Raw genomic sequence first — 27212 nt, 5'->3', positions numbered from 1 at the left:
GTGACAATTTTTTTTTCACCGATTCAGGCGGGTGATTGCGGCGGTGCCAGAGGCTTCAGTTGTGTGTAAACTGTTATAACATATTAATTTTGCGCTGCTCATAAGCGGTTGAGTACTGCTAGTGTGCGACCTCAACTGAGTTATGACCGCTTGTGCACATTTCTCGTCGTACATAGGACAGCCAGCTTCACTGCAATGCCGGTAAGCGAGATGGCGAAGTTGAACCATTCCCTTCTTGTCAGTTAAACCAATGGTTAAACATCGCATTTACGCGAATCTAGACAACGTTACTGAATATCGAGTAATCTAGTAACGTTGATTTTATGCACCCATTTATTTCGCACGAATGCCCTTTAATATTAGTACCTGCAGTCAATACAAATGATTTTTTTTTCTTATGAAAGGAGGTGGGGTGGGGGGCGTCTACAGTCAAGAGAATGATGCACCGTGGAATTTTGCGCTTGAAAATGGGGGACAAAGAAAGATGCACAAGGACGACTGCTCGTCCTTGTGTATCGTTCTTTGTCCCCATTTGCTTTGCGCAAAGAGGAGGAAGAAGTGCCTCGGAAGAAGAACGTATAGCTGTGGTCTCTTCATTTTCCTGTGTCTTGGACGTTTTTCAACATCAGAGGCTGTGCAAAGGGCACAAGGTCATCCTCCAGGATGGGGGATAGGAATCCCAACCAAGCGTTTGACCCTGGTCGTCCACCACTGGCTGCATCGAAGACAAGGGACCGCACTGGCACTTCCACTGTCGCCCTTGAATCTTCCGACAGCTCAACGGTTGAAGAAATGGAATCGGACAACGATTTCACACTTGCCGTTGGTCGCCGTTTGAAGAGAAAACTCAGGAGGACATCAACAGACAGTGAATCGTTGCCCAGGCAGGACAGTGGTAAGCAATCATTCACTGTTGCTTACGTCCCTACCACAGCTACCGACGATCTGAATACCTTGAACAGGCAGAGCTTAACGGAGTACTTTGAGCGAATTGCGCCAGGCCAAGTCAGCGAGATCAGAATTAACGCACGGAGGAACATCCTTTCGGTGGACGTGAACAAGTCAATTCTGGATATGCTAAAGGCTGCCACACTACTAGGAAACATCCCAGTGCGCTCCTTCTTTGCGTATGGAAAAGGAACCTCGACTGGCGTTATTTCTGACGTGGACAAAGAAATCGTAGACACTGACCTCAAGAGGCTTTTGAATTCCACCGCACCAATAGTGCAGATTCACCGCTTCGGTCAATCCCGGTGCATTAAAATAGTCATTGACTCTGAAACATTACCTGACTACATAAAAGTAGGATACGTAAGACACCGTGTGCGCCCTTACGTGCCAAAACTGGTGCAGTGTCGGAAGTGTTTCAAAATAGGACACGTAAGTGCAGCTTGCAAGGGCGGCGTAACATGCCAACGGTGTGGAGGGGCCCATCAAAATGATAGCTGCGATGCTACTGCCCTAAAGTGTCCTAATTGCGCCAGTCCACATGAAGCGACATCAAAAGACTGCCAGAAAATCAAGGACGAAATGTCAGTGCTTCGAAAGATGGTGCGGGACAACTCCACTCACAGACAGGCTGCTACATTGATACGCCGCCGCAGACGTCGATCGCGACAAAGATGACAGCAAGACAAGAGTACTTTCCGTACAGATGGACCATCGGCCGCATGGCAAACTACTCGCTTGCCAAGTTTGCTTCTGCGATCAAGATGCGGGCTCGACGTACCTTCTTCGGCAGCAGCACGTGGAACGCATGCACTGCATAAAACGACGCTTCCGCCGACCGACTCTGACATTGACTGGCCGTCGCTCCCACCCAAACAAACAGGCTTAAATGCGTCGGGTGATGTGTCTGCAAAGGTGGTTGAGAAGGATAAGACAGAAAATGAAAATGTACGAAGTATGCTGAAACACCTGATAACTACGATGCGTTCACTTCTCTGCGGATTACAGACGCCGGTTGCTAAGACCGCGCTACATGTTCTAGATGCTTTGGAACCGCTCCTCGCGGCTCTACAATAAGGCATCATGGCGCTCTCTTTTGAAAACCAGTTACGAAGATCTGCAATAATGCAGTGGAATGCTAGAGGCCTACGAGGCTGCCTCGCAGACTTTCGGCAATGGATGTTCAAATACCAGTTTTCCGTGGCTGTAATATGTGAACCAAACATGACGTCTTTACTACGCGTATCTGGATATGTGCCACTGTGGTCAAGGAATGACCACAATTTAAGCAAGGTGCTCACTTTTGTTCGTCGGAATTTAACGTGCCTTCGTAAAGACATTCCTGCACACGCTTCCAACGAGTACGTTTGCATAACGCTGAAGTACAAGCGGCGCACACTCTCAGTAATTGGCGGGTATATACCCCCAACCTCGAGCATAGACTGTTCATATTTGCTGTCCATACTGAAAGCTTGTCCGGGTCCCCACATAGTCATCGGTGACTTTAATGCCCACCATCCCATGTGGGGCTCTGCTTCGACGAACGCTCGCGGTAGAGACTTGGCTGACTTCATGCTTAGTCAAGGCTTGATGGTGATCAATGATGGCTCGCCAACATACCTTCGATGCTCTTACTACAGCAGTTGTCTTGACATTGCGTTTGTTTCAAAAAGCCTGCTGTTCGCTACACGATGGTGTACTGATCTCGACACCCATGGAAGTGACCATCTACCAACATATGTTCAGTTGAAATGGTTACATCCCCCAGCTCCGCACACTGTGCGTTCTATCGATTGGCCAACATTTCGAGAATCTGTGACCACCACATGTCAAGCCATCCAAGCACCATCCGATATTGAAGATGTCATCGCGGCCACTTTACGTGACACAACAAAACACCTCAGCGCACCCTCACCTAGGTCATCTATTGATGACCAGTACGAGCGACTTCGCGCGATACGGCGTCAAGCAGAACGGAAATACAGAAGGACCAAATCACCATTAGACGTCACTGCATCACGCCGGGCTCAGCGTCATGTCCTGCGCCACCTTGACAAGCTTGACAAACAACGCTGGAGATCATTCTGTGGCTCTCTGGATCCGAGAAAACCTCTCTCTAGAATTTGGAAAATTGTATGAAGCCTTCGCTCGCCTCCACAACAGCTTCACCCGTTCAGCGCTGTGGCCATACGGCAAGGCCGGCGTGAAGTTGAGGTCGCCGATGACTTCTGCAAATTACTCGTGAGCTCCTCGAACGATATACCAACCCATTCACGACTGACTTTCCCGTCATCTAGTGATCACCGTCTGGACGCGCCTTTTACTATGCACGAGCTCGACGCTGCGATATCTTCTTCCCGCCGGTCAACTTGTCCAGGACCAGACAGAATTACATACTCCGCGATTTGTCATCTTGGAGTAGAAGCTCGAGAAATTCTCCTGGCGCTCTACAACTCTACGTGGGACACAGCAACTTTGCCTAATCACTGGAAGTGCAGTCGTCTTGTGGCTTTGCTAAAACCTGGGAAATGCCCACATGATCTCTCACATTATCGGCCAATAGCCTTGGCAAGCTGTGTCGGTAAAGTGATGGAGCGGATGGTACTGAGCAGACTGGAATGGCTACTCGAGAAAAGTGGTGGACTTCCTGATTTCATCAATGGATTCAGAAGAGGCCGATCATCCATTGACGGTGTGATCGACCTAGTATCTTCTGTTCAACAGGAAAAGAGACGCCGTCATCTGGTATGCGCAATATTTCTGGATATCAAAAGTGCCTACGACAACGTCTTCCACCATTCGATTCTTCAGGCGCTTGAGGATATTGGTGTTGGTGGCCGGATGTATGCATGGCTGCAGAGTTACCTCAGTGGCCGCACCATTTTCATGTCCACTTCGGATGGCGAGACTGATAGACATGACGTTCGCAGGGGTGTTCCGCAGGGTGGTGTCCTTAGCCCAATATTGTTCAATATCATACTGGTGGGCCTTGCAGACGAGCTACCTAAAACAGCGCGTATCAGTACATACACGGATGATATCTGTATTTGGTCATCTGGGGTCACACGTCCACAAGTGCGTGCAAGGCTCCAACATGCGGCTACCATAACAGCGAAGTACTTGCGCCGTAGAGGCCTGCAACTCTCAGCAACTAAGTGTGCAGTCATGGCATTCACGCGCAAATCAATGTCACATTATCCAATCGTTGTCGACGGAACGGCGCTCCCTTTAGTCACCCACCAGAGATATCTTGGCATGATAATAGACCGCAGTCTTTCTTGGACCAAACATGTTACTGCGCTTAGGGCTAAACTGACCAACTTCATACACGTTCTTCGTGTAATATCAGGACTGAGATGGGGCCCCTCTGAGCGAAGTTTGCTCCAAGTGTACCAGGCACTTTTTGTGGGCTACATACGCTACAGCATGCCTGCGTTATCTAACATGGGGTCATCTTGTATACGCACGCTGGAGAGCCTTCAGGCACAAGCACTACGGATATGTCTTGGCTTGCCACGCTGCACGTCAACTAAGGGCACAATAGCGGAAGCACGGGCTTGTCCTATCGACATATACAGTTCTTGTGAACCTGTGCGAACCTATCTTCGCCTGCTAACCAGACACTCACACCATCCACTGTCAACACTTCCAAGCACCAACCTTGACTGTGCTTTTTCTAAAGCTATTGCATGTCATGCAAGCATTGTACCTGCAAGATTCCAGGCCACCGACATCCCCGCGACACCTCCATGGACATTGCCAAGACCACTAGTGAGGCTTCAGATACCCGGAATTAGGAAGAAATCTCACGTTTGCTCCATTGGCTTGAAGCAGCTCACCTTGTCCCGTATATTTACATTATATAGTGGGACTGTACAAGTATATACCGATGGTTCGGTCACGCCATCTGCCACAACGGCCGCATTTGTCATCCCACAACTTGGAATTACTCAACGATTTCGATTAGACCACAAATCGCCATCTACGGCTGCGGAACTTGCGGGAATACGGGAGGCTGTCTGTTTTATGAGAACGCAGACACCCCATAAATGGACGATATTGTGCGATGCCAAATCAGCGCTACAGGCGCTAAAATACTTTTTAAAGAAAGGACCATACTATCTGCTCGTGCTGGAAATCGTCGAACTTTGTCACAGTGCCGAGTTAAGTGGCCACGTGATCACCTTTCAATGGCTGCCTAGCCATTGTGGTGTTTTTGGTAATGAACTCGCTGACAGTGAGGCAAGATTGGCCTTCTCTTCCTCTGATGAAATACGGATTGCCTACTCGCGACCTGACACCAACTCCATGATCAAGGTACTCATGCAGGACCTTACAAAGGCTTACAGAGCCCACTCTGATAACATTCACAGACGTCTACATACGATTGACCCAGACTGCAAATTCTGTTTGCCCCCGAAGCTTACACGGAGCAAAACATCATTGCTACTCAGGATTCGGCTCGGCGTTGCTTTCACCCGTCGCTACGCACACGTCATCGGCCAATCGAACAGCCCTGATTGTGTACACTGCCAGATGCCCGAAACACTGCAACACGTACTTTGCGACTGCCCAGCATATATGCTGGAGCGAAGGACGTTAGACAGTTTCCTAGCCAGCGTTGGCAGACAACTACTGTTGGAGGAAGCTATCCTCGGCCCATGGCCTGACACTGCAATTTCAATGCGTGCAACAAAAGTATTGTTGAAGTTCCTGCAGGACACCAAGCTTGACGAGCGGCTCTAGCGAGGCAACTGTCTCATGTAAATAAGCACTCACCACTTCTCTTATCATCATCATCCATCCCTATACTTTCACTCCCCTTCCCTCTTCCCCAGTGCAGAGTAGCAGACTAGAGCGCACTAGCTCAGGTCGACCTCTCTGTCTTTCCTATCAATAAATTCTATTCATTCATTCACGATGAATTAATTTTAACTGGGCCGGCTTGCAGTGATGCTTAAGAGAATGCAGTGGCTTAACAGGCAATGTTTCCTCCCATAATAAAAGTAAATTATAATTAATTTAGCGATTATCTTTATTTGCTGCTGTAACGGAATATCTGTAACAACCTACAATTTATACCCACTCTAGAAAGCATGACGACCAAGCAAAGTTGCAGAATGCACTGCAAATCTGGAAACATGCTGTCTGTGTATATCTGTAACAACCTACAATTTATACCCACTCTAGAAAGCATGACGACCAAGCAAAGTTGCAGAATGCACTGCAAATCTGGAAACATGCTGTCTGTGTGTATGTGTGTTTCCTAATATTTCAGCACTGGGTAGTTCTGTGCACAACCACTCATGCTGCAGCACCATATATATATATATTTTTTTTACCATGAATTAAAAATTTTCTAAGGTCTGCAAAAACTGCTTAGTTAAGGATGTGCAGTGGCAACCTTTGGTTATGTGCAACAAAAGGGTGTGAGGGCACAAAGAGAAAAGCAACTATAGACAAGAAACCTTACCCTTCCTTTATTTCCCACCTGTGGCCTTCTCATCTTGTCGCACAACACCCATTGACAACTCTAAACCAATAAGCCTAGATCCCTTATGGCTCATGTGCCTGTTGTTATTGGACATTGTTGTGCAGCAATGGCTGAGAACCCCAAGGTGATCCTTGTGTTCAGCGGAAAAAGAAAGTCTGGAAAGGACTACATAACAGAGACGCTGAGGAAAAGGTGAGCCCACAGTATGCCTTCTCACTGCATCGCTGATGTACAGTACAGTGCAAAAGTTTAAGGACCAGAGTTGCCACTAAATTTCGTTTTCTTTCTCAGCCTAGGCATAAAGGCTGAAATCAAGCATACTGCCCACGTGCGCATGCTTGACCAGTGCCTACAATTTCACATTGCACGGCGGCGCTAGAAGGAAATAATTTTTTTCTTTTGCATATGCCGCAATTTCTAGACTTTCGCATTCAAGTGTACGTGATGCATACACAGCAGAATATCATTGAAGGACTAACACGACTGGCAAGAGCAGTGGCATGCACAAATGTAACCCACAATAGGATATAGTTCTTGATTCCTTGTAATCAAGATTGAGCAAATCCAAAATGATTCCAAATGTTGTAAGCACATTCAGGTGCATAGGCACTGACAAGGGGGGCCTCTGGGGCCTGAGCCCTCTTAGAGCATCCCTTCCCTCCCTCTCCCCCCTACCCCCTAACATGTCATTACCAGAGGTCCGTCACCCATATCATTGGCGTTGCAGTTACTTTTGTGCTTGAATGCATAAAACTTTGCTTTGTTAAGAAAGCAACTGGAATGCCAACGCATTTCTCCGCAAAGTTCGGGAATTAGTATCGCGAAACTGGTGTCATCTGAGAATTTATTCCAAGTGTATCTGCCTTGCAAACTCCACGGTTAGAAATTGTAAATTGCAATATGGGCCATAAGGTAATTAGTTAAAAACTAAATTATTGATTTTTTTTAATTAGCTGATTATGCATTTCAATTTCTTGTGCAAATAATGTCCGCCCCTTCGTGTAGGCCAGCTCATGAACTAGAATAGTGCTATTTGCCACAGGCAACCTTTAAAAAATTTGGAAGTGTTCACTGAAACACCTGGTATATAATTCACTCAGTAACCGAAATGACATCAAGCTGGATTCACTCGAAATCAGAAACAATAGCAGTTATGCGCAGCAGAGCTTATACTCGTATAAAAAAAAAAAAAATGAGAGGCTGCACTTTTGCCGGAAAGGCGAAGCAGTATTAGCGATAGTGAAGTCAATACAATTCCACGAAGAAATATTACACCACCAAGAGACGCCAGATTCTTGGTGGTGCAGGAGGACTCTGGCTGTGAAATGGCAGTGCCTCCTACTATGAGGTCTTGTAAATACTCATATAAGGCCGTCTCACTTCAGTGAACAATTGTTTGAGTTTCTTCAAGTGCAACTGTTACTAAAGGTGTATATATATATATATATATGGGGTTTGGAAAGCTGGTCGAGCTCCAGCCCCCCCCCCCCCCCCCCCCTTTGGCAAAATAAAAACTTTCCGCCTGTGAATATGGCATTCAAATCCCTGAATTTGAAAAATACTGCAATTGTAGAGAAGAAATATAAAATTTGGTGAAAAAGAGGGAAAATTATTAAATGACCTTACTTTGTAGGGCCACTGAAGTTAGGCACTTGCTCTATAGTCACAGCTAGACTGATCTGTACAATGTACAAACAAAAGTGTTGGCTCTCTATAGGGTTGGTACAGCTGGGCACTGTGGGTAGGTTAAAATATCCAGCCGGTTTGACAAGACAGGCTCTGCAAGTTCGGCCAGTGAATGTTTGTGTGAACATTTAAATCAATATTGTACCAAACTATATGCTACCAGAAATTGTAAAATTGTCATTAGTACAACTGTAGAAAGCTATCAATGTTAGTTATTTTACGATAAAAACATATAAAGTTCACATATATATTGACTAACAGGTGAATGGCTCTTTCAAAACAAACCCAGATACAAGGTGCACATGGCATATTCACAATCTTAAAACAAGTGTAATGTTTAATTTGAAGAACCTATAGAAAAGTTCGCTTTATTTAACTTAAAAGTATGTTGCATGCATTTGGAAGGTGTTCAAATTTTTTTATATTTGAGAAAATAAAAATGCAAATAACTAGTAGTCATTACAATTGATTACAATCTAAATTGTCGCAAGTATAAGGGCAAACCAGAAAGTCTTTGCGCCTATTTTTTATTAGCCAAAATACGGTACATATATACAGGTCATTACAAATATACGTACTATTCTACTTACATTACACTATGTTTCCACACAGTCCCCATACCGGTTCAGGCATTTGTACCACCATAGCACTAAATTTGAGATGCCCCTGAGGTAAAATTTGTCCGGCTGACTGTGGAACCACCGTTGCACTTCATGGCCTTTTGTGAACTCGAAACACCACCACTTCACGCTTCTCAAAGTGAGACACCTTTCCCTATACGTGGGCTGCATTTCCCTGTAAATTTCTATGGACGTTCGTCCCTTGCTCCATAGAAAACGAATCATCCTTTGTTGCTCGTACACTGGGGCCATGTGAAGCACAACCGCCACATTCAATAACAGCACTGCCATGCCGTGGAGCTACCGTCAGATAAAGCCGTGGAAGGTCTACCGTTGGGGAATGGATATATTGACTTCACATTTTCTGCCATAATTTGGCTTTAAAAAAAAGAAGATAAGGGCAAAGACTTTCTGATTCAGCTTCATAAATGATGGGGAAGAGACGCTTGAAAACAATACAGTTAAACCTCGATATAATGAAGTCGGTAAGATTGGCAATTTGCTTTGTTATATCGAAATATTGGTATACTTAAATTCGATCTTTTATGCAAGTAAGAACAGTGGCCTATGGATTTTTCTTAAACGGAAGGGACCGCACAGATTTTCCTAATTATCGGGCAACCAGAAAAGATTTTAATGAAAAAAATAATTTCATTGAAATTGGGAGTCGGCGACGAAACATATGTTTGCACTTCGTGTCGACAATATCTTCACATCGGCCACGCTTTCGTGTCCACGCCAAGGTAAATATTGTCCACTCCCCCTCCCGCGGCTGATAGTGTCGCCCGCAGTGGGAAGCGAATGCTTCCTCTGCCTCTCACTTCAATGCGTCTTCGAAACTCGAGATTACGCAACTTCCAGCAATAAGCACACCGGTAGACAGCGCACGATGTCACACCATCTCAGTTCCCCGGTCTTTGCGCACAGGGCAGGTTCTCTAAAACAGCGCCCATATGTGCTCAGCCACGCTGACAGCCAGCCGCCGCCACGGTGCACTAGAAAAGGAGAGAGACGCAGGAAACCTGCCCCCTACTCTACCCCACGCTCTGGCGTGCACTTGATCGCTTTACCACGAGCTCGCTCCTCCTTCCCCCTTGCTCGCGCACACAGGAAGACAGCACTCATCATGCCACCATATTTCTTGGCTCACCCTCGCACTCTTTCACTTGCACCTAAAGCCTACAGGGCCCCAGGTGCGATAAGATCGTATTGCACTTGACTTCATACGGAACATGACAGTGCTCTACTTCGAGTGGACCTTGCTCTCGGTGGCGCGATCTGAGAGGTGCATTCACAAACAGCCCCATGTAATTTTGCCACTTGACCATCTGCGTCAGCAGAAGTTTCCATTTATTGTCTGGATGTTCCTTCACAGTGGCAGTGAAATTTCGTTATATTGAGGTTCAAAATACATGGTGATCTATGGACAAAGTTAGGAAAAGTTAAATACCTTGTTATATTGAAGTACATTATATCGAGGTCTGTATATTATTCCCTTTTCTTCTTGCACCTAAACAGCATGAATTCCAATAATCTGGAACACACGCACAGAATTTACTAGATCATTTTATGGCTGATGCAGTAAGAACAAGCCTCAATCAGCTTAACTAATTAGAGATACTGGTCATTCTGTTACACACACTGGCAGTTCTTCAAATGTAAGCACCTTCCTCAGTGTCTGAGCTGCCAGTGTAGTGAGCTTCCCCTTTAATAGCCCTATACCACATATCTGAGACAATGCAGTAAATGCTTGTATGGGTAAATGACTTTAATGAATTTCAGGTCACTGGGTCAAAACGGTGCCAAGGAACATATACAATGGAATGGAACATAAACTCAAGGCATGACACTTAATGCCTCAGAATGCAATGTGCTCAAGTGTAATCAAGTTTAAGCACCATTGGATGTCTTCTCCAAAGGCTTTTCTCATCAGGCATGACACTTCAAGCCTTACAACGAAAAGTGATAATGCTAAGTCACCGTGGAAGCTCCCTCCAAGGGCTTTTTAGTGCCTGACCTGGAATAAATAGCAAACACAAAATTAGCATGTTAAAGACACAAACAGCATCTATTTTGAAGTACTGGCAAACAAAGCGTGAAACTTACTTTGGAGAGTAGTAATCTTTAACTTCCTGACGAGTCATGTCAATGACATCTTGAAGAGTGCACTAATAAGTTTAGGAAGAAAAAGAAAGAACAAGACATGGTCTTCAGGAACTGCCAATGGCAGCATTTTACATTAGTATTTACAAATGAAAGCACACAATTTCAATACTGCGAAAGTGAAGGCTACCAGGAAAAGATAACTTATTACATTAACAGGCTCAGCTGTTGACTGTCCCAAATATATGCTATATTTTGCTCTGTTCCTACTATGCATTATCACAAGTGCCCGTGCTGGTCTAACAGACAGCGTGACTTGATGCATGCTAGGTACTTAATATGTATTTTATATACCTGCAAATTACTATAAAATAAAGATTAACCTCTTCTGAAGTTGCCTTACATTTTTGCCTCAAAAACTACAAGGAAAACGACGACACAAGTGAAAGTAGCACTTGTCCTGTCATTCTCGCTGGTGTCGTCGTTTTTCTTGCATGTTTAATGCAAACATTCAATTCTTGTTGCCTTATACCCATGCCACATTGGCACAGAAAATGACATTACCTGGCTAATGCCTTAAACTTTAATGTCATTCGTGGGGTGCCACATGGACATGCTTAATGGCGTTCAAACTTAATGCTATTCGCGATTTAGAGCGTTCTCGTAACTCACTTGGCCATCAAATGCGTACTCTCATTCCCAATGTCTCCACATTCTGATGAGACTAAACGGATTGTTAGTGAATAACAATTAATATATTCTTCACTTTCTTTAAAAAATTGCTCTTTCTCACTGCGTAGTGCCTTCTTACAATTATTACAACTCACTTGGCCGTCGAATGCGTACTCTCGTTTCCAATGTCCCCGCCGTGGCCGTGGTGACCACATTCTGACGATATTAAGCTAACTTGTAGGTAAATATAACTAATATATTCTTCACTTTTTTAAAAGGAACTCTTTATTTTCGTAGAGATCAGCAGGCGATCTTGCCGCTATGCACGGCTAGAGCACTAACCGTGAGTGCATTAGCCAGGAGAAGCTGTTTGATTGCACGACGGCGGCTCCTTGCCTTGTTGGCCTCATACTGAAGCCTTCGAATTTCTCAGCGATGTTTGGCTTGAAGAAGCACATATGCCAGAACAAACTGGAACACACGATCAAATTCTTTAGGATCGCTGCTTGAGAGCTTTAAAGCTGTGAGCGCCATTTTTCCAATTTTGATGCTTTGGCTACGCTATGGATTGGCCGTTGAGCTAGCTTTGGCTTCAAACAATTTACGGCTGGGTGCAACAATAACATTCCTGAAGTAAACTACATACCATACACCGATTAATGTTTCTCACACCATTTCTCAAACGTCTGCTCCCTAGATAATTGTTTTTTATTGTATTACGATTGGCAAGCAAACTTAACCGTTTCACTGCAGCTATCGCCATCACAACATTTAATGTCATTAAGTATGCACTTGTAGCAGTGATCGAAATGTAATGGCAATAAGAAACTTAAGGTATTAAACTTTTAGTGGCATTAACCTCACCCGTGTGGCACGGGTATAACATTACAACAGTACATATATATCCAAAACAACCAATAGAACCAGGAACATGACAATTGTTTCTTTGTTCAAAGAAACTATAACCATATTCTACTGCAGTGTGTTCAGTGCTAAATGGTAATGACAGATTGTAATACGACTTGTATTTTCCATGCACTTCATAGCTACAAGAAAGCAGCAGGCTTTATAAAATAATAAGCATCACCTAAAATTTCATTTTAGACCAGGATGAATTTTTCTTCAACTATGGAGCTTGCTCTTCAAGACACCTATACGGTTCCTCTCTATTGCATTGTGCTGCAGTCAGATGGTGAATTTTATATTCATGCATTGAACTTATTTGTGGTGACTAAAAACTAAGCGTTTAAACTTGAAAGGAGTACTGCCATGACATTTATGACTAGTCCTTTTCTTTTTTGTTGAATGAATCTAAAGGCCCTCTGAACACCAGAATACTAGCAAGCATTGGAGTGCCCTATATAATTTACTGTTATACTTGTTTCTATGAACCAACTTCAGTTTCAGTACACAGGTGGTGGTTGCATCATGATATCATAATACACTGGCTTCCTCTGTTCATGCAATCAGTAGTGGCTGCCACACACAAGTGCAGTCAGAAGACGTGCGCACAGCACTCTTGCTTATTTTTTTATGAGCAACATCGTCATACCTAGCCATATTGCTACATGAAGTTGACAAACATCGCTGTTTGTCATTACGTCAAGATAATTGCAATGGGTACAGGTGCGACATGTCGTGGTAAGCTTTATTATCAAGTAAAAATATCTTGAGAGTGTTCCTTGACCTTCACACCAAGTGCAAAAAGCATGTGGTACAATTTTTACAAGATCAAAAATATGTGTTAATACACATTCCTATAAAATGTGTGTGTGGGAAGGCTATGCTTAACACAGTGACTTTCACTAATATTTGCAGTGCTCATTCTGCTGTGGAGACAACTGTTATACGAAAGATGTTCAGCAGCTTCTATAATGAACTCTTCTGTATCTTTTTTTCCCTAAAAAGACACAGATAGTGCCAAAACATTAACAACAAACAGCAACACAAATCTAGCAGTCGTGAATAAACTGTCACTGCTGCCTTTTGGACCTAGTTTAATGCAAGCAGCAAAAGACTATTAGCACTGCGATTGTTGTGACTGTATTTAGCTGCTTAATGCCAATATACAGGATAATTCACTTAACTTGAGCCAAAATCTTAAAATATGTAAATGCTACATAGATGGACAGAACCAAGGTAATGTGGTTTGCCCTTGCTTGGAGATACTCAGATTATTCTTCCCATTCTGCCTAATTAGATAATTAGTCTTAAATAATTAATCAACTTCTCAGTTACTATAATTAGATTAAAAGTGTCAATGAGAAAATTGTACAGCAACACGAAAAACTCCTGATAAAGCTTTCTGTTGCTCAATACATGCTACATAAGAGTGTTTTTCCAAGCGTGAAAGGAGGCGGCCCGCGAATGCATGCAAAGTGCCTCAAGCAGCCAGTTGCCCGCAATTTATGTGTATTTACAGGCTTCTTTCGCTCTCTGAAAAACACTTCATGTAGCAGATATTGAGCTACAGAAATCTGTGTCGGGAGTTTTTCATGTTGCTCTACAATTTCTTCCTTGGCACTTTTTATATAATTATAATTGACAAGTTGATTAATTAATTAACATTAATTATGTCATTAGGAAGAATGAAAAAATTATCTATCTCTAAGCGACAGCACACAGCATTACCTTGGTTCGGTCCAGCTACATGGCATTTGCATACATTTAAAATTTGGCTCAAGTTACATGAGACACCCTACCCTGTAGACACATAGAATTACCCGAATGTTGCTGCCTTGACGCCGCACAAAGCAAATGTCCTCTTCGTTGTCAAACATGGGATGGATACCCATCTTGCTGATGTTGAGCGTGTGGTTCCTTGGGTCAGAGCTCTTCCACGGGAATATGTCAATCTCGACAACATACCGCAGCACCAGTCCACCCTGGTTCATGCAGCCGGATCAAGGATAAACAATCAAATGTACAATGCATGCAAGGAATGGAGTGAATCAAGCAGCTTGTGCAATGGGCTAGTGTGTGTTGGCTGTGGCAAGTGTTAGCATGACATATGCAGTGGCTAAAAAGAACACTGAAGAAATTGTTACTCATCTGAAAACGATAAGTAAACACCTCACTTCCATTAAGGGCGCATCGTCTTTCATTTTCTACAGTATTCATTTAAATATTATGCATGCATCCAAAATAAACATGAGATGTCTAAAAGCAAATATTAAATCTTCAGCTTATTTTAGGCCAAGCATTTCCATGTTGAGTTTTCACACACAGAATATTCTTAAAGATCAATCTTGCTCATGCTGCCATACATATAACCTTTTCTCAAAACAATATATAGATGCCGAGGTGGCATGAGGGGCTTATTCGTCAGATAACCTCCCTATTACTTTTTCCTGAGATCATAAAGCTTCTGTATTTAAATTTAAGCACAAATTTATACAAACGTCATTACCCTTTCCCTCCGAATCTCTAACCCTCAAACCAGAAGATGGTGCTTGGTAACAAAGTGTCCTTGAAATTAATAATTTTTGAAATGAAATCATGCAGACTGTGGGAAGCACACACACCCATCTTCCCCCGCCTCATTATATTGTAGTGGACGCGTTGAGAGCCGGTTTAGACACAGGAGAGGCGCAACTATGCCCTCTCCCAGTTCTCCGTCGCTCTCCTGATGCACGCGACCCCCCCCCCCCCCCAACTCGCGGGAAGGTATCCAACGGGCGAGGAGGGCATTCCCCTCGCAAAGGTGAAAAGGTATAAAACAGCACCACCGGGGAAGACCTACTCTCTCTCTGACGCGCGACCTCTAACCTACCAGACTCGATCAGCTGCTGCAACCCGTGAGTGACCTCGTTTGCCTGACTACCCCAGGCAACAAGGCAATGCTATTTATTACTTATTGCAGAGAGGACTTCCCCCTGCCAGTGTCCTTTATTGCTTGTAGCAATAAACATGCTAGAGTTGATGCCGCTCGTTGCCTTATTTGTTTGAACCTGACATAGCCGCGATTACATGCGCTACGAGTTGGGGAGTACCACAGAACGACGGTGTGTGGCTAGATCTGGAGCTCGCCTTCAGCCCTGGCCGCACGCAGAGCGAACCCTCACAAGACACAAATGGGGCGCTCACATTAACTTCTCATTTGTATTTTTATAATTTATGAACAGGTAATTCCAACCACAAACATGTTACATTTCAACAAGCGTACTACTCATTCATGCAGCATCAACTACATGAATGTGGTGTCTGCAGGCTAATTTATTACACGCACCAAAATGCTGCAGCAGGGAATCTCAAGAGCTCAAGGGTGTAGGAACACAGTCTAGAAAAAAACACTGACCACCACATTCACAAGTGCACCGCCAACTTAAGTTCTTCTGAGTTGAGGGAAGCCTCTGGCTGAAATAGTCAATGCGCTTAACCAATGCTTTTCAGCAATCTCTATGAAAAATCATTGTTTGAGAAGCCCCATTCAGTTACATTACTTTCGAGTGGATTCTCAGAGTGCTTGACATTAAGCTTATAGCTCAGAAAATGCTGAGGAGTGTTACTGAATAGCAGGGAATATTTCAGGCAATAGCTGGCACTGTTTTCCATATGACAGAGTCGAGGAGTTCGTGATTGCAAAGGTGACTTCATCTCCTTTCCCTTGCTGTCACTATATTGCTTTCTTATAAAATTATGCACATATACACTGCTACATGAGATGGAACAAGAACAAGCTCATATCAGGCACCAATCTTAAAAATTATATTATGGGGTTTTACGTGCCAAAACCATGATCTGATTATGAGGCATGGCGTAGTCAGTGACTCCGGATTAATTTTGACTACCTGGGGTTCTTTAATGTGCACCTAAATCTAAGTACATGGATGCTTTTGAATTTCCTCATCGAAATGTGGTCGTCGTGGCCGGGATTTGAGCCCATCACTTCGTACTTAGCAGCGCAACACTAAAGCCACTAAGCAACCACGGCAGGTCCAGGTACCAATATGACAGCAACTTACAACATTCAGCTGAGCAGTGGCTTCGTTGTCACACCAGCATGGCCTCGAACACCTCAATTCATGTGGCCTAAACCGCTCCTTGCTGTTCATTTCATGACTGCACAATCAAGATCACAGGCTTCTCTCAATACAACAGGTCAATATAGCCAGACAAAAAATGCAAGAGTAAACATACTCTAATTAAATGATCTTGGCTATTACGTTGCACTGCTAAGGAGTGGCCACCTATTACTGAGACATGCAACATGGCAAGCTTGACCCATGCTTCAAATGAATGTGCTCCAAGTAACTTCTGAAAGCACAATTCAGTACTGTAGTTTCATAAGTGGTAGGGAAACAATGCTGGTCACCCTCGTCCTTTGGGGTGACTGCCACTGTGGGCAAGGGGCCACTCCTCAAACCCTTAACAATATCAACCACCAAGCACTTCTGACGCCTCTTGTATTATTTGAGAAAAGTGCCTCTTAAGTTACACAATATCACAAAACATAACTGCCTTGAGTACCACACCTTTGCTTTGTTGGCAATGGAACACCCTCAGATATGACTGGAACAAATCGCAGCTCATACATGTGCTTTGGGACAGGTGGCTTGTACCGCAGCATCAGATTTTCGAGGCTCAAAAGCAAATGGTCTTTCTGCAAGAAAATCACATCAATGACCGCTTGCTATCCTTCACTCTAATGCTTGTGGAAAAATATTTATGGCAAAGCAACTACTGGAACCCCCAAAGTGGCCATAGAGAACAAGTTCAGTTAAGTGAGCACAGATAAAGCACATGCAGAAAATGCCAGATAAATAGGCCCTGCTTCATCACTGCAGGTGTCACCTTAGTGTTTTACAACTGCCACAAATTTGTAGAATTATCATGGCTCTAGAATGATGCAGCAATAAAATGAAGCAGTTGAGTGCACTGCTGCAATTCCGTCACTTTATTGAAGGAATCACTCAAAGGCTAAAAGCAGTTCTTTAGTGACTTACTTGGTATTCCGTGAGATGGAGACCATTGACATCACCATTGTCAAGGATTCCCAGAAAGACAGTTCCACCTCTTCCAGTGTTCAAGAAGGCACAGATAGTTCTGCAAAATGTCAAATGCAAGATAATGATGTGAAACTGAGATGAACCAGTAGTAATCAAATGTCTTATAACGAAGAATAGGGCAAGCACTATTATGCTGAAAAACATTGAATATTTAGTTTGTGCTTACCCAATTTATGTGTTTGTCACAGTACACAGGTATTTTATCGTAGCTTCGGTGGATGTCGGGTTCGCATTTCGCTCTGATTTAACTACATGCACACAATATTTCATACACTCAATACTTAATGACTTAGTTTAAGTTTCGGCCAATTGTTGTTAACGAATAGCACACTGAAGCAAGAGCACAGCCGGTAAAGCGCTATAAATTCATGTGCTTCTGCGCTGCTACTTTCGCATTGCGTTGCAAGCAAAATTTATCTTAGAAATGCGATCCTGTATTTGTGTCCTTAACAGAAAGCGCACGGCTTTACTAAAAAAAGGAAACTCACTAGGCAACGTTATAGCACCCCGTTGCGACACTGAATATTAAAGAATGACCAAAGTCGTTACAGCGCCTGCACTGCCAACTAACCTGCAAGTATCAATATTTAACGTACGTCGCACATCATTGTTCTTGTGCTGAAGCAATAAACTTCACCAATTTCCGTTTTAGTATACGTCGCCCTTCATACTCGCCACTGTACTGAAGTGCCCGCACCATTTGACAACTCACTAGCGTTCCCCGCTAACACGGCGTGCTGCAATTTCGTCATTGGACCAGCGTCGCTAGAGTACATTAATGCTTGCATTTCTTTAATCGTTTATGGCATTGTGGAGTGCAGTATCTTTCTCTGAGTCGTTTAACAGTTTCTGCAATAAGTTAACAATACCAAACAAGCGTCGCTCTCTAGCTGCAACAGTTTGGTATGTACTACCTAGAGATGGTCTGGCGAGTGTGCTGGTCCTTGCACGCCTGCGACAGCTCTTCGATTGACATATCCTTGTGAGCCTTGAATTCTGTGCGCTGATCTTCCTCCATGAGGACGTGCTCGCCGAACTTGTAGAAGTTTCGCTTAGGAGCGACGGTGGCGTCCGCGTCATCCGCTCGTTCGTCAACAGTCTTTCCGCCGTCTTGCATCGTTATTTCGTTCTGGCGCGTTGTCCAGATGTGACGGATCGCTTGGCACTAGCGTTCGAGTTTCAATAAATCACAGTTATACAGAAAACGTTTTGATTTCCCCGGTTCACAGGCAGTGATTGTCGCGCGACCACGTGCTTTTCTCGACGGCAAATACTAACAAAAAGGCCAGCACAGATGACCGTGATGATGATGACTATCCACCATATCTCTTGAACGCTGCGTCCTAAATTCGAGACCGCTGTCCGGTGGTTTTGCTGTTCTTATATATATATATATATATATATATATATATATATTGTGTGTGTAATCTTTCACAGATTATTGTTCAATAGCAAGCGTAGTTTTGAGCTTTATTTAAAAAAAATTGTGTTAGATGAGCGCATGATGCCCTGCTCGTATTTCGATTTGTCATTTTTTTGCAATGAATTAATCTTCCAATTATAAAAAAAAATACTCTGCAAGTGTCACAGCGCTCTCCATAATCTACCATAGCTTTTATTTCTACGAAGCAATTTGTTACACTATTCACAAGTTGTATTCACTTGAAGTTGTTCCTGCTGTCGCTGCAGTTGCCTCGTGCATGAAACCGAATTTAATTTTGAGTAACATACATGTATTGCTACGAGGGAGGTTCTTCGCAGGCCATTCCGGCTGGTGGCAGTAGCAGCCAGTCACTCAGAATAAAGCCTTTAACTCGGAAGAGCGCGCCTCTTTCGCGCTTCTGCAGAAAGGAATTTCCGCGTCGAAAATAAAAGCACTACATTGAAGTTCTTTCTCTATGATACTACTGGCGAGCGGAGGCCTCGGGAGAGCACCAGATATTTGGATCTTCGGGATAACCAAGGGGCAGGGCGTGTATCACACCAGTGGTCTGTGCTAGTTGGGGCTGCCAAGGCCGGCATTGGCGGACCCAACCACGCACTAACGCACCATTCCCACGCACCAGTCCGGGTTCCAGCTTTGGTGTCTTGGAGGGGCCGCGAAAGTATACTAAATAATGACACATTAATTGTTCACTGCACTGACAGTGCGAATCTTTTTTATAGTCAAACCGCATTTCTCGACCTTTATAAGCATTGTGACATGTGTCATTTTTACGTGCGAGAAGGGCGCGCGTGGTGGAGTAAGTTCTACAATCTCCTAAATTTGTGTCAGTACTGCAATTTCTTATTGTGATTGCTACTAGGAAGACTAGTGTAGACTCCCTGTTACACATACCAGGGCCCGGGTGATATTGTGCTGTATTCGAGGACCAGTTCCCGTGTTCTGGAACACGATGATGCCCACGGTGGTACCACCGTGGTTCTTACACAGTGCCGCTATAACAGATTTTGAAACTGTGGTGGAATTCTACCATGTCCAGGATAGCACTTCGGATGAACCCAGCAGAAATTAAAACCCGCTGCAATCTTTGCTTCTTCGCCGGCAGAGTGACACATAAGACAAGTAGGCTGTAGTTCGCTATATATGACCTCTTAGCAACAATGCGAAACAACAGCTTGCATGCATTATATATACGCTACGACGATGTGGCTACAACCAAATTTCAAGAAGATTGAGCGCATATGTGAAAATCGTGACAACTCGCTCGAAAAACCGTGTCTCCCTGACGTACGTATGACGCAGAGCTTACAGGAGAGAACACACAAAACGTTTAGCGATCGTTTATTTAACTCTGACGCAGTCAAGGTCTTAAATCAGTTCTTCGATCAAACAATCCGTGTAAACTCTGCAGATAGAGCTCGCGCTAGCTCAGTTCAGCCTCTAGGTAAACGAAATCTCTCTCTCTCTCTGTGTGTGTGTGTGTGTGTGTGTGTGTGTGCGCGTGTGTGTGTGTGTGTGTGCGCGTGCGTGCGTGCGTGCGTGTGCGTGCGTGCTATAACGAGCGCTTCTTTTCTTCCTGCAGGATTGGAGATGACAAGTGCGCAATACTGCGCCTTTCGGAACCAATAAAAGAGGCATATGCAAAGGTAAGGTGCAGCTTGCTGTTGTGAGCAGCATGCATTGAATTCTGGGGTTTTACGTGCCAAAGCTACGATGTAATTATGAGGCACGCCGTAGTAGCGGACTCCAGATCAGCTTTTACCACCTGTAGTTCTGTAAACCAGCATGCATGTGAACAGTAAAGCGCAATTTTAATTCTGGACGATATCAAAGTTTAATACCAACATATGAAAGCACTCGTACTCTACAGGAAATTTGCACCCTTTGGGGCTTATCTTATCCCCAATAATACTCTTCAAAAAATTTACATCCTTTGGGGATTATCTTGTCCCACACCAATATTTCTCATCTGTCTTGCCCGCATTTTCTTAACACTGCGAGCCCGGTACTTCCAAGTCACAAACCACTTGCGTGATATCGGCGTGGGCACAGCATTTTCGACAGGAAAGCAGCAAGCGCCGAGTTTTCAATAAAGGAAACGCATGTAAGGCAGATGGCGATTACACTTTTGTCCCCAAACAATTATCATCTGTCTTGCCCGCATTCCCTTTCTTTAATGCTGCGAGCCCGGTACCGAATTCCTAGTCACAAAGGCTTGCGCATTATCAGGTTGACACATCATCATAGGTGCCGACTACGGGGGAGGCTCTGGGGGCTGCGACTCCCTTCGGCTATGCCAAAGTCTACCCCCCCATCTCCTGACATGGCATTGACAGACTTTTGTCAACCATGTTATTTCAGGTTTCTTTTGACTTGCCTCGACCTTTTAACTTAAAATGTTATTGTGGCTAATAGCTCACATTACTGGCGCGGACATGCGCGGATTTTAATTCACACTTTGCTTTATTTCTGCGAATCCTGACAAACAGGAGAACAAGTGCATTAGAAATACCAGCAGCGGCTGCCTCATCCGTATTTTCTCACTTCAACATTGTTCCACTGTACATTTCCACTGTAAACACCGTGCACATACACAATATATTCAAATATATGCACAGGAAAAGGTTTATCATATTTTTAAAGAGTAGAAGGTAGCCAATTAACAATTATTTCTAAACGTATGAATAGCTTATGCCTAGAGAATAAATATGTTGCTGTATGTTCACCTCACTTCAAATTCCTTTGCGTGCTTTTTTGACTATAAAAAAAACCTGTAGACTTTAGTGACCCCTTTGGTAGAGTCTTTTATAAACGGCGTGTGAAATGCACGTGAATGATATGTGTCTCAGTCTCACTTCTCTTTCCAGTAAGCAAAGCTAACGACTCATAAAAAAAATACTTCTAATAATTTACAACATTTATTAGGGATTGAAACATATTCAGTTGCATGCAGCGATCATAAATTTATACAGGGTGTTCTAATTAACTATCATGCACCAAGATTAAAAAGAAAGCACTGCGTTACTCGAAGAAAACCCAGTGCATATTGTTTCCAGTACAGTGGAGTAGTTGCCAGTTATTTTTCGTTACTGAGAATTAATTGTTAGGTAATTGTAATTAATTATCTAACTCGAGGCATACTATCATAACTATCATAACTGCGCTATTTTCAGCGATGTACTGATTGTACTATTTTTTTCATACTGATAAATAATCCCTGCGAAATATGGCGAATACCATGTGACTGCACTCCCACCTACATCATAAAGCAGTGCCCTTGAACAGGTCCCTTTTAAGTTAGGTAGAGCGCAATGAAGGAAATAAAGAAATAAATCACCGCCCAAGCACTCCATACGGATGGTTAACCAGCGAAGCTGAAATGTGCAGCCCTGGTGTTTGTCACTGAGTTAATCCCGACGGTTCATTAAACGACGGCTTGGTAAGCTGCCAGATACTCGGTACGCAGCAGCTGCTGGTGCTGGGCTGCACGAGCCTGTTCTTGTGTCCAGGCTGCAGCATCGGGATGGTGTAGGCGAGCTCGTTCCCAGTTCTGCTCGCAGTATTGCTGATCGAAAGCTGCCTGCTGCTCAGGAGTCCATATGACGTGTTGCCTACCCATGTCGGAGCCGGAGAGAAACTACTGCGCCCGCTCGGCTGCGACGGAGAGCTACATCACTACTGGCACAGCCAATTGCGTGCCTCTCCTTTGCTCTTTTTTTTTTTTTTTGTGCATTTGCATGGGGTTGCATCAGAGGAGTTTTTGGCATACATGAGACAGACGGATGAACGGACGAACAAATCGGCTTGCCATATACAGCTTAGCTGTGAAACATCGTGGTCAAGCTAGTGCCTTATCTACCATGCCTCGGCCAAAGTAACACATCGCGTTTGGTGTTAGTTGAAAACAAGCTGTGATAGCTGTTGTCTTGGCGTAGATAAAGTGCACGGATGGTGCTTTCTTTTTTTTTTTTGCCACAACACCTACCGCCACAAAAGCGAATTGACAACATCAGTGCAAATGTTTAAAGGTGCGTTTTGTTTCGTCCCAGTCGCCATGCCTTTCTCTAAATTTACGCCGGTGCTATGATCGCTCCCATCTTCTTCAATCACACACTGACTGGACAGCATTAGGTAGACGAAATCCTTGAACAATTGGTGGATGAGTTTCTCAGCGAAGTCCCGCTATCATGTCTTCCACTTCTGTGGTATCAGCAAGGTGGGGCACCAGCACACAGCAGCAGCTGAGCACGAAACTGGCTGGATGCGACTATTCATGTGCAACAGATCGGAAGCACGGGCCAGTAAAGTGGCCAGCCAGGTCACCTGACCTCTCTCTACTCGATTTCTTTCTTTGAGGTTATGTGAAAGATCGTGCTTACATGATCGAGACGGACGTCAGATTAGTTCAAGGCAAGGAGAACGGACGTCTGTCGTAGAATTCCAACATCGGTCATCAAGAAAGCCACTGAAGATTTGATAAAATGGACACAGTACTGGGTAGCCACAAAAGGAGGCTGATTCGAACATCTCCTTTAGGCTGATGTTCAACGGAGCTTACGAATTCGTAGATAATAAGGGCACACTGAAATCTGATGCTTTTTTTTGTGTGCGGACATCCTGGTTGCCAGTTCGGCTCATTTAGAAGTGGTATATTTACTTTCTTGAACGCATCGGTTTTGCCTTGTCTCTACACGTTGGTCGCTTCCCGGTCTCGGTTTTGCCTTGTCTCTATACGTTGGTCGCTTCCCGGTCTATTTATTTTGCTTATATTTTTTGACACGAACCTGTTTTTGTAGCACGTGTACACTTTCATGAAAAATAAAATGGTCACTTTAATTTGGCTTTGGTCTGAAGCAAGTTTCTGGCGCGAAATATAGCTTCGCGCGCACTCTTTCGATGCGGTGCGAGCAGTGCGGTGATTTTGAAAAATTCTATGCCTATTCCATTCCTTTTCGCATTTTGTATGTGGTCAGAGCGGCACTTTGGCCGCATTATGAAGGGGCTTTTGTTATCAATGTGATCAGCTGGCCTTGAGAGACACCGCATTTAGATGTCATTTTGGGGTGCCTACAAATGCCTCATTGACACTTTGAAAATTATGATAGTATTTCTCGAGTTAGATATAATAACTGCAATTACTGAATTAAATCTCAGTAGCAAAAGAATTACTGGCGGCTACTCCACTGTACTGGAAACAATATGCAGTAGGTGTTCTTCGAGTAATGCAACTGCTCTTTCTTTAAGTCTTTGTGCATGATAATTGGGGAACGCTATAATTCACTCAGTAACCGAAATGAGACCAAGCCGAATTCACTCGAAATCAGAATAATCATCAGTCATGTGCAGCAGCACTTATACTCGAACTCACAAAAAGAGAGAGAAAGGGGGGGGGGCTGCAGTATTGTGACAACTAAGTATGCGACAATTACACGAAGGAAGATTACACAACCGAGAGGGCTCGGTTCAGCTACTTGCATAAACGTACATAGAACTACAGCTCACTGTTATCAAACTCGGCGCAGATCGAGCATTGCTACACACCATTCAAGTGCGCCTATTTTCGATCCCGTACACATATACGCTTCCATTGCACTCGATGTGTCTACCCGCACTGCAGGTTAACTTCGGTTTTGCACGCTTTGAGGCTTAAGTTCTACCAATAATTGTCCCTTGTTTTCATAAGTGGCATTTTGAGCGAATTGGTACATGCTATTACGTAAGGGATTGCCAGAAAACGGGAAGGACATAGAAAACGTTAGGAAGACACAATCTACTAGCAATCTATGTTCCTTGTCTGTTTTCCTTGTGTCCTTTTTTTTTTGGGTTTCTTCCCGTTTGCTGGCATTTCTGTGCTGAATTGTCCCATGCACCATGGTCCAAATTATTGTTAGAAGGCGTGTAGGATCAAAATTACTTTGTATGGCAGACATTACTTGAAGCGACTCCTAGTCCATCAAGAGTCCAGCTGGGTTCCTGGTTGTGGCTGCGACTCGGGGTCAATCTGACTGGATCGCAGCAGGCCACATATTCCCCTTACATGGTGCAGGAGCACAACCTCGACTACAATCGACTCCTCGACTCGTCCGACTACAAGGAGCTGTACCGCGCCAAGATGGTTGCGTGGGGCGAGGAGAAACGCAACCAGGACTTGTCCTTCTTCTGCCGCCTGGCGGTCAAGAAGAGGGGCCGGCCCGAGTTTCCTGTGTGGATGGTGAGCGACGCCCGGCGGGAGAGTGACATCGAGTACTTCCGGGAGACTTTCGCCTGCCCCACGTTTACTGTCCGGGTCAGAGCGCGCGAAGGCACGCGCAGAGACCGCGGATGGGTGCAGACCCCAGGTGAGAGCTTCCGAGCTGATCCATGCACAGATCTCTCCTCCGTGCGGCAATATGCCAACTTGAATGCCCATACATTCCGTTTCATATGTGTATGTGCATGGTTTATAGATAAAAACTTTCCCTCATAAATGCGAATCAATCACTGAAAGTTGGACAACTTTTTTCGTTAGCATGGGCGAAGTATTTCTCATACTTTTTAAACAAGTTTCAAGTGTCTGTGAGGCGCTTACCCTAGATGTGGGCCATTTTAATGTTGGGCCCCTGCGAAGAAGCATTCTTGAAAGCTTGAGCATGAGGTCATTTCCCTCCAGGACAGTACACCCTGCCTTATGAGCAGGCTGTTTCATGGAAGCAATCAAGACTTGTGGGCTCGAACTGTTGCCATGCTTGCCTTAATTGCCAGGCCTTGTAATGTATGGCAGATTATCACCTATTTCCCACAATGAAAAAAAATAAATATAAATAATGCCTGAAAGAATGACATTTCCTAATGGATAGTGGTGATGTCCACCGTCAATGAGTGGTGCAAAGGTAAATTTTTTTGAGGTTGGCTAAATTGGAGCACAAGGAAAATGTGTAGAAATGCTTGAGGTCCATGTCTAAACAAAGTGGCTAGTAGAGCCGATTAGCGTTCATGTTGAGCACGTCTTGAAGCACACCAGCACACACACGAAAGGTTACAGAAAAGCAGGCTGGACAGTGCCTCATGTGACTAAAAATTTTTATGGAACATGAAGACTATAGGTGCCAGGCTATAAGTTTGACGTTTTCCTTAACCTTTTGTTTGGGTATCAGTGCGCTTCAATATCTGTTCAACATGAACCATATCTAAAGAATGTGAAGTTTCAGCAGCCTCAGGCAAGCACATCTCATTAATCTAATTCTTGTACCTCTCTCATGCTAGAAAAGAGGGTTTTCAGCAAATGGTTGTCCTATGTACTGGTTGGCTTCAATTATGAATTACAGTAGTAGTATTAAACTTCACATGTTTCCTGAATCAACTTGAATGTTAATTACTTAATGCCTCCATTATTGGTCTACATAACAGATTCTAACATCTGCCACCGCTAATGATATATTGCCCCCCTAAAAATCACCTCCAAATTTCTGCTGTGCTTGCTCGTACACCTGATACATAGTCTTCAACGAGCCATGTGACACTGATTCTTTTCGGCAGGTATCGATGATGCCACAACCGAGTGTGGGCTCGACCATGTGGACAACTGGGATTTTGTGATAAACAACAACGATGACGACAACTTGGAAGGCCAACTTGAATCTGTTCTTCAAGCTGTGCACGAGCACTGTTCATGATGTGCCAATGGCTTTCTTCAAGACTGCATTTCCCGCCTGTGCCAAGCCTCATTAACATAACCAGATCTATATTGCTCACTACAATCAGCTTCTGCATTCATATCGATGTTCAACGAAACATTCCAAGCATTTGCGAAGGCAATCAATATTTTGAAAGTTGAGCTTCGGGGGGTCTATTCTACCCAACTGTATAACTGTTTCCAGTTATTTTCCTGTTATTAAACATGTTTAAACACCACTGATCATGGATACCATTCAGTGTCCAATAAATTACGCTGGTAAAGAGTGCACAAAACGATACAGATGCAATACTATAGTACATCTGCAGGCTTGGAGTGATGCCTGACATCGTCAAAAGATGCCGAAAGCAAGTGGGGCTATACTAAACCAGGTACAACCAAATTGGGAAGGCCCACTAAGCTTCAACAAAGTCACTCCCTCACGAGAACAGGAATTGGCCTCCCTAGTGCAGTATTTCGGCCACTACCTCCCAGACGATTCCTACAACACCCATTGGCCCTCAGTCCCCAGCAGCTGCGGAGCACCCGACCAAGTTGGCGGTCAGACCTGTAACGCAGCAGAGGG

At 44.1% G+C, this 27212-nt stretch overlaps 2 protein-coding genes across 3 annotated transcripts; one reads left to right on the top strand and one right to left on the bottom strand.

Annotated features, from left to right (window-relative positions):
• Window positions 1–5: 5 nt before the first annotated feature.
• Pmvk (Phosphomevalonate kinase) lies at window positions 6–26869 on the top strand. Of its 2 annotated transcripts, none has more exons than XM_050188868.3 (5): window positions 6–201; window positions 6547–6634; window positions 20558–20621; window positions 25022–25313; window positions 26491–26869. In XM_050188868.3, the coding sequence occupies exons 2-5, from the start codon at window positions 6549–6551 to the stop codon at window positions 26625–26627; spliced, it is 579 nt and encodes a 192-aa protein (XP_050044825.1). In that variant the 5' UTR covers window positions 6–201; window positions 6547–6548; the 3' UTR covers window positions 26628–26869. The 2 variants fall into 2 exon arrangements, with proteins under 2 accessions (XP_050044825.1, XP_054932976.1); XM_055077001.1 differs by lacking the exon at window positions 6–201 and adding an exon at window positions 649–895.
• Window positions 10499–18855, bottom strand: LOC126541904 (schlafen-like protein 2). The gene is made up of 7 exons (XM_050188867.3): window positions 18446–18855; window positions 17469–17568; window positions 16998–17125; window positions 16488–16584; window positions 14247–14408; window positions 10855–10916; window positions 10499–10765 (listed from the first exon to the last, which is right to left on the bottom strand). Exons 1-7 carry the CDS (start codon window positions 18646–18648, stop codon window positions 10720–10722), a joined length of 798 nt encoding a protein of 265 aa, XP_050044824.1. The 5' UTR covers window positions 18649–18855; the 3' UTR covers window positions 10499–10719.
• Window positions 26870–27212: the final 343 nt, after the last annotated feature.

This window comes from Dermacentor andersoni, chromosome 2, assembly GCF_023375885.2.
Source record: "Dermacentor andersoni chromosome 2, qqDerAnde1_hic_scaffold, whole genome shotgun sequence".
NCBI lineage: Eukaryota > Metazoa > Arthropoda > Arachnida > Ixodida > Ixodidae > Dermacentor > Dermacentor andersoni.
Note: the sequence above shows the minus strand (reverse complement) of the source record. Positions and strands in the feature narration are given on the sequence as shown.

Bases quoted from the DNA above. Each gene is read 5' to 3' on its own strand.
- Pmvk (XM_055077001.1), top strand. From the start codon at position 664: ATGGGGGATAGGAATCCCAACCAAGCGTTTGACCCTGGTCGTCCACCA. The intron at 896-6,546 runs GTAAGCAATCAT...ATTGTTGTGCAG, and splicing joins GTTGCCCAGGCAGGACAGTG to CAATGGCTGAGAACCCCAAG. The intron at 25,314-26,490 runs GTGAGAGCTTCC...TCTTTTCGGCAG, and splicing joins CGGATGGGTGCAGACCCCAG to GTATCGATGATGCCACAACC.
- LOC126541904 (XM_050188867.3), bottom strand. From the start codon at position 18,648: ATGCAAGACGGCGGAAAGACTGTTGACGAACGAGCGGATGACGCGGAC. The intron at 16,585-16,997 runs GTGTGGTACTCA...TTGATTGTGCAG, and splicing joins CCATTGCCAACAAAGCAAAG to TCATGAAATGAACAGCAAGG. The intron at 14,409-16,487 runs GTAAGTTGCTGT...TGCATGAACCAG, and splicing joins CCACTGCTCAGCTGAATGTT to GGTGGACTGGTGCTGCGGTA.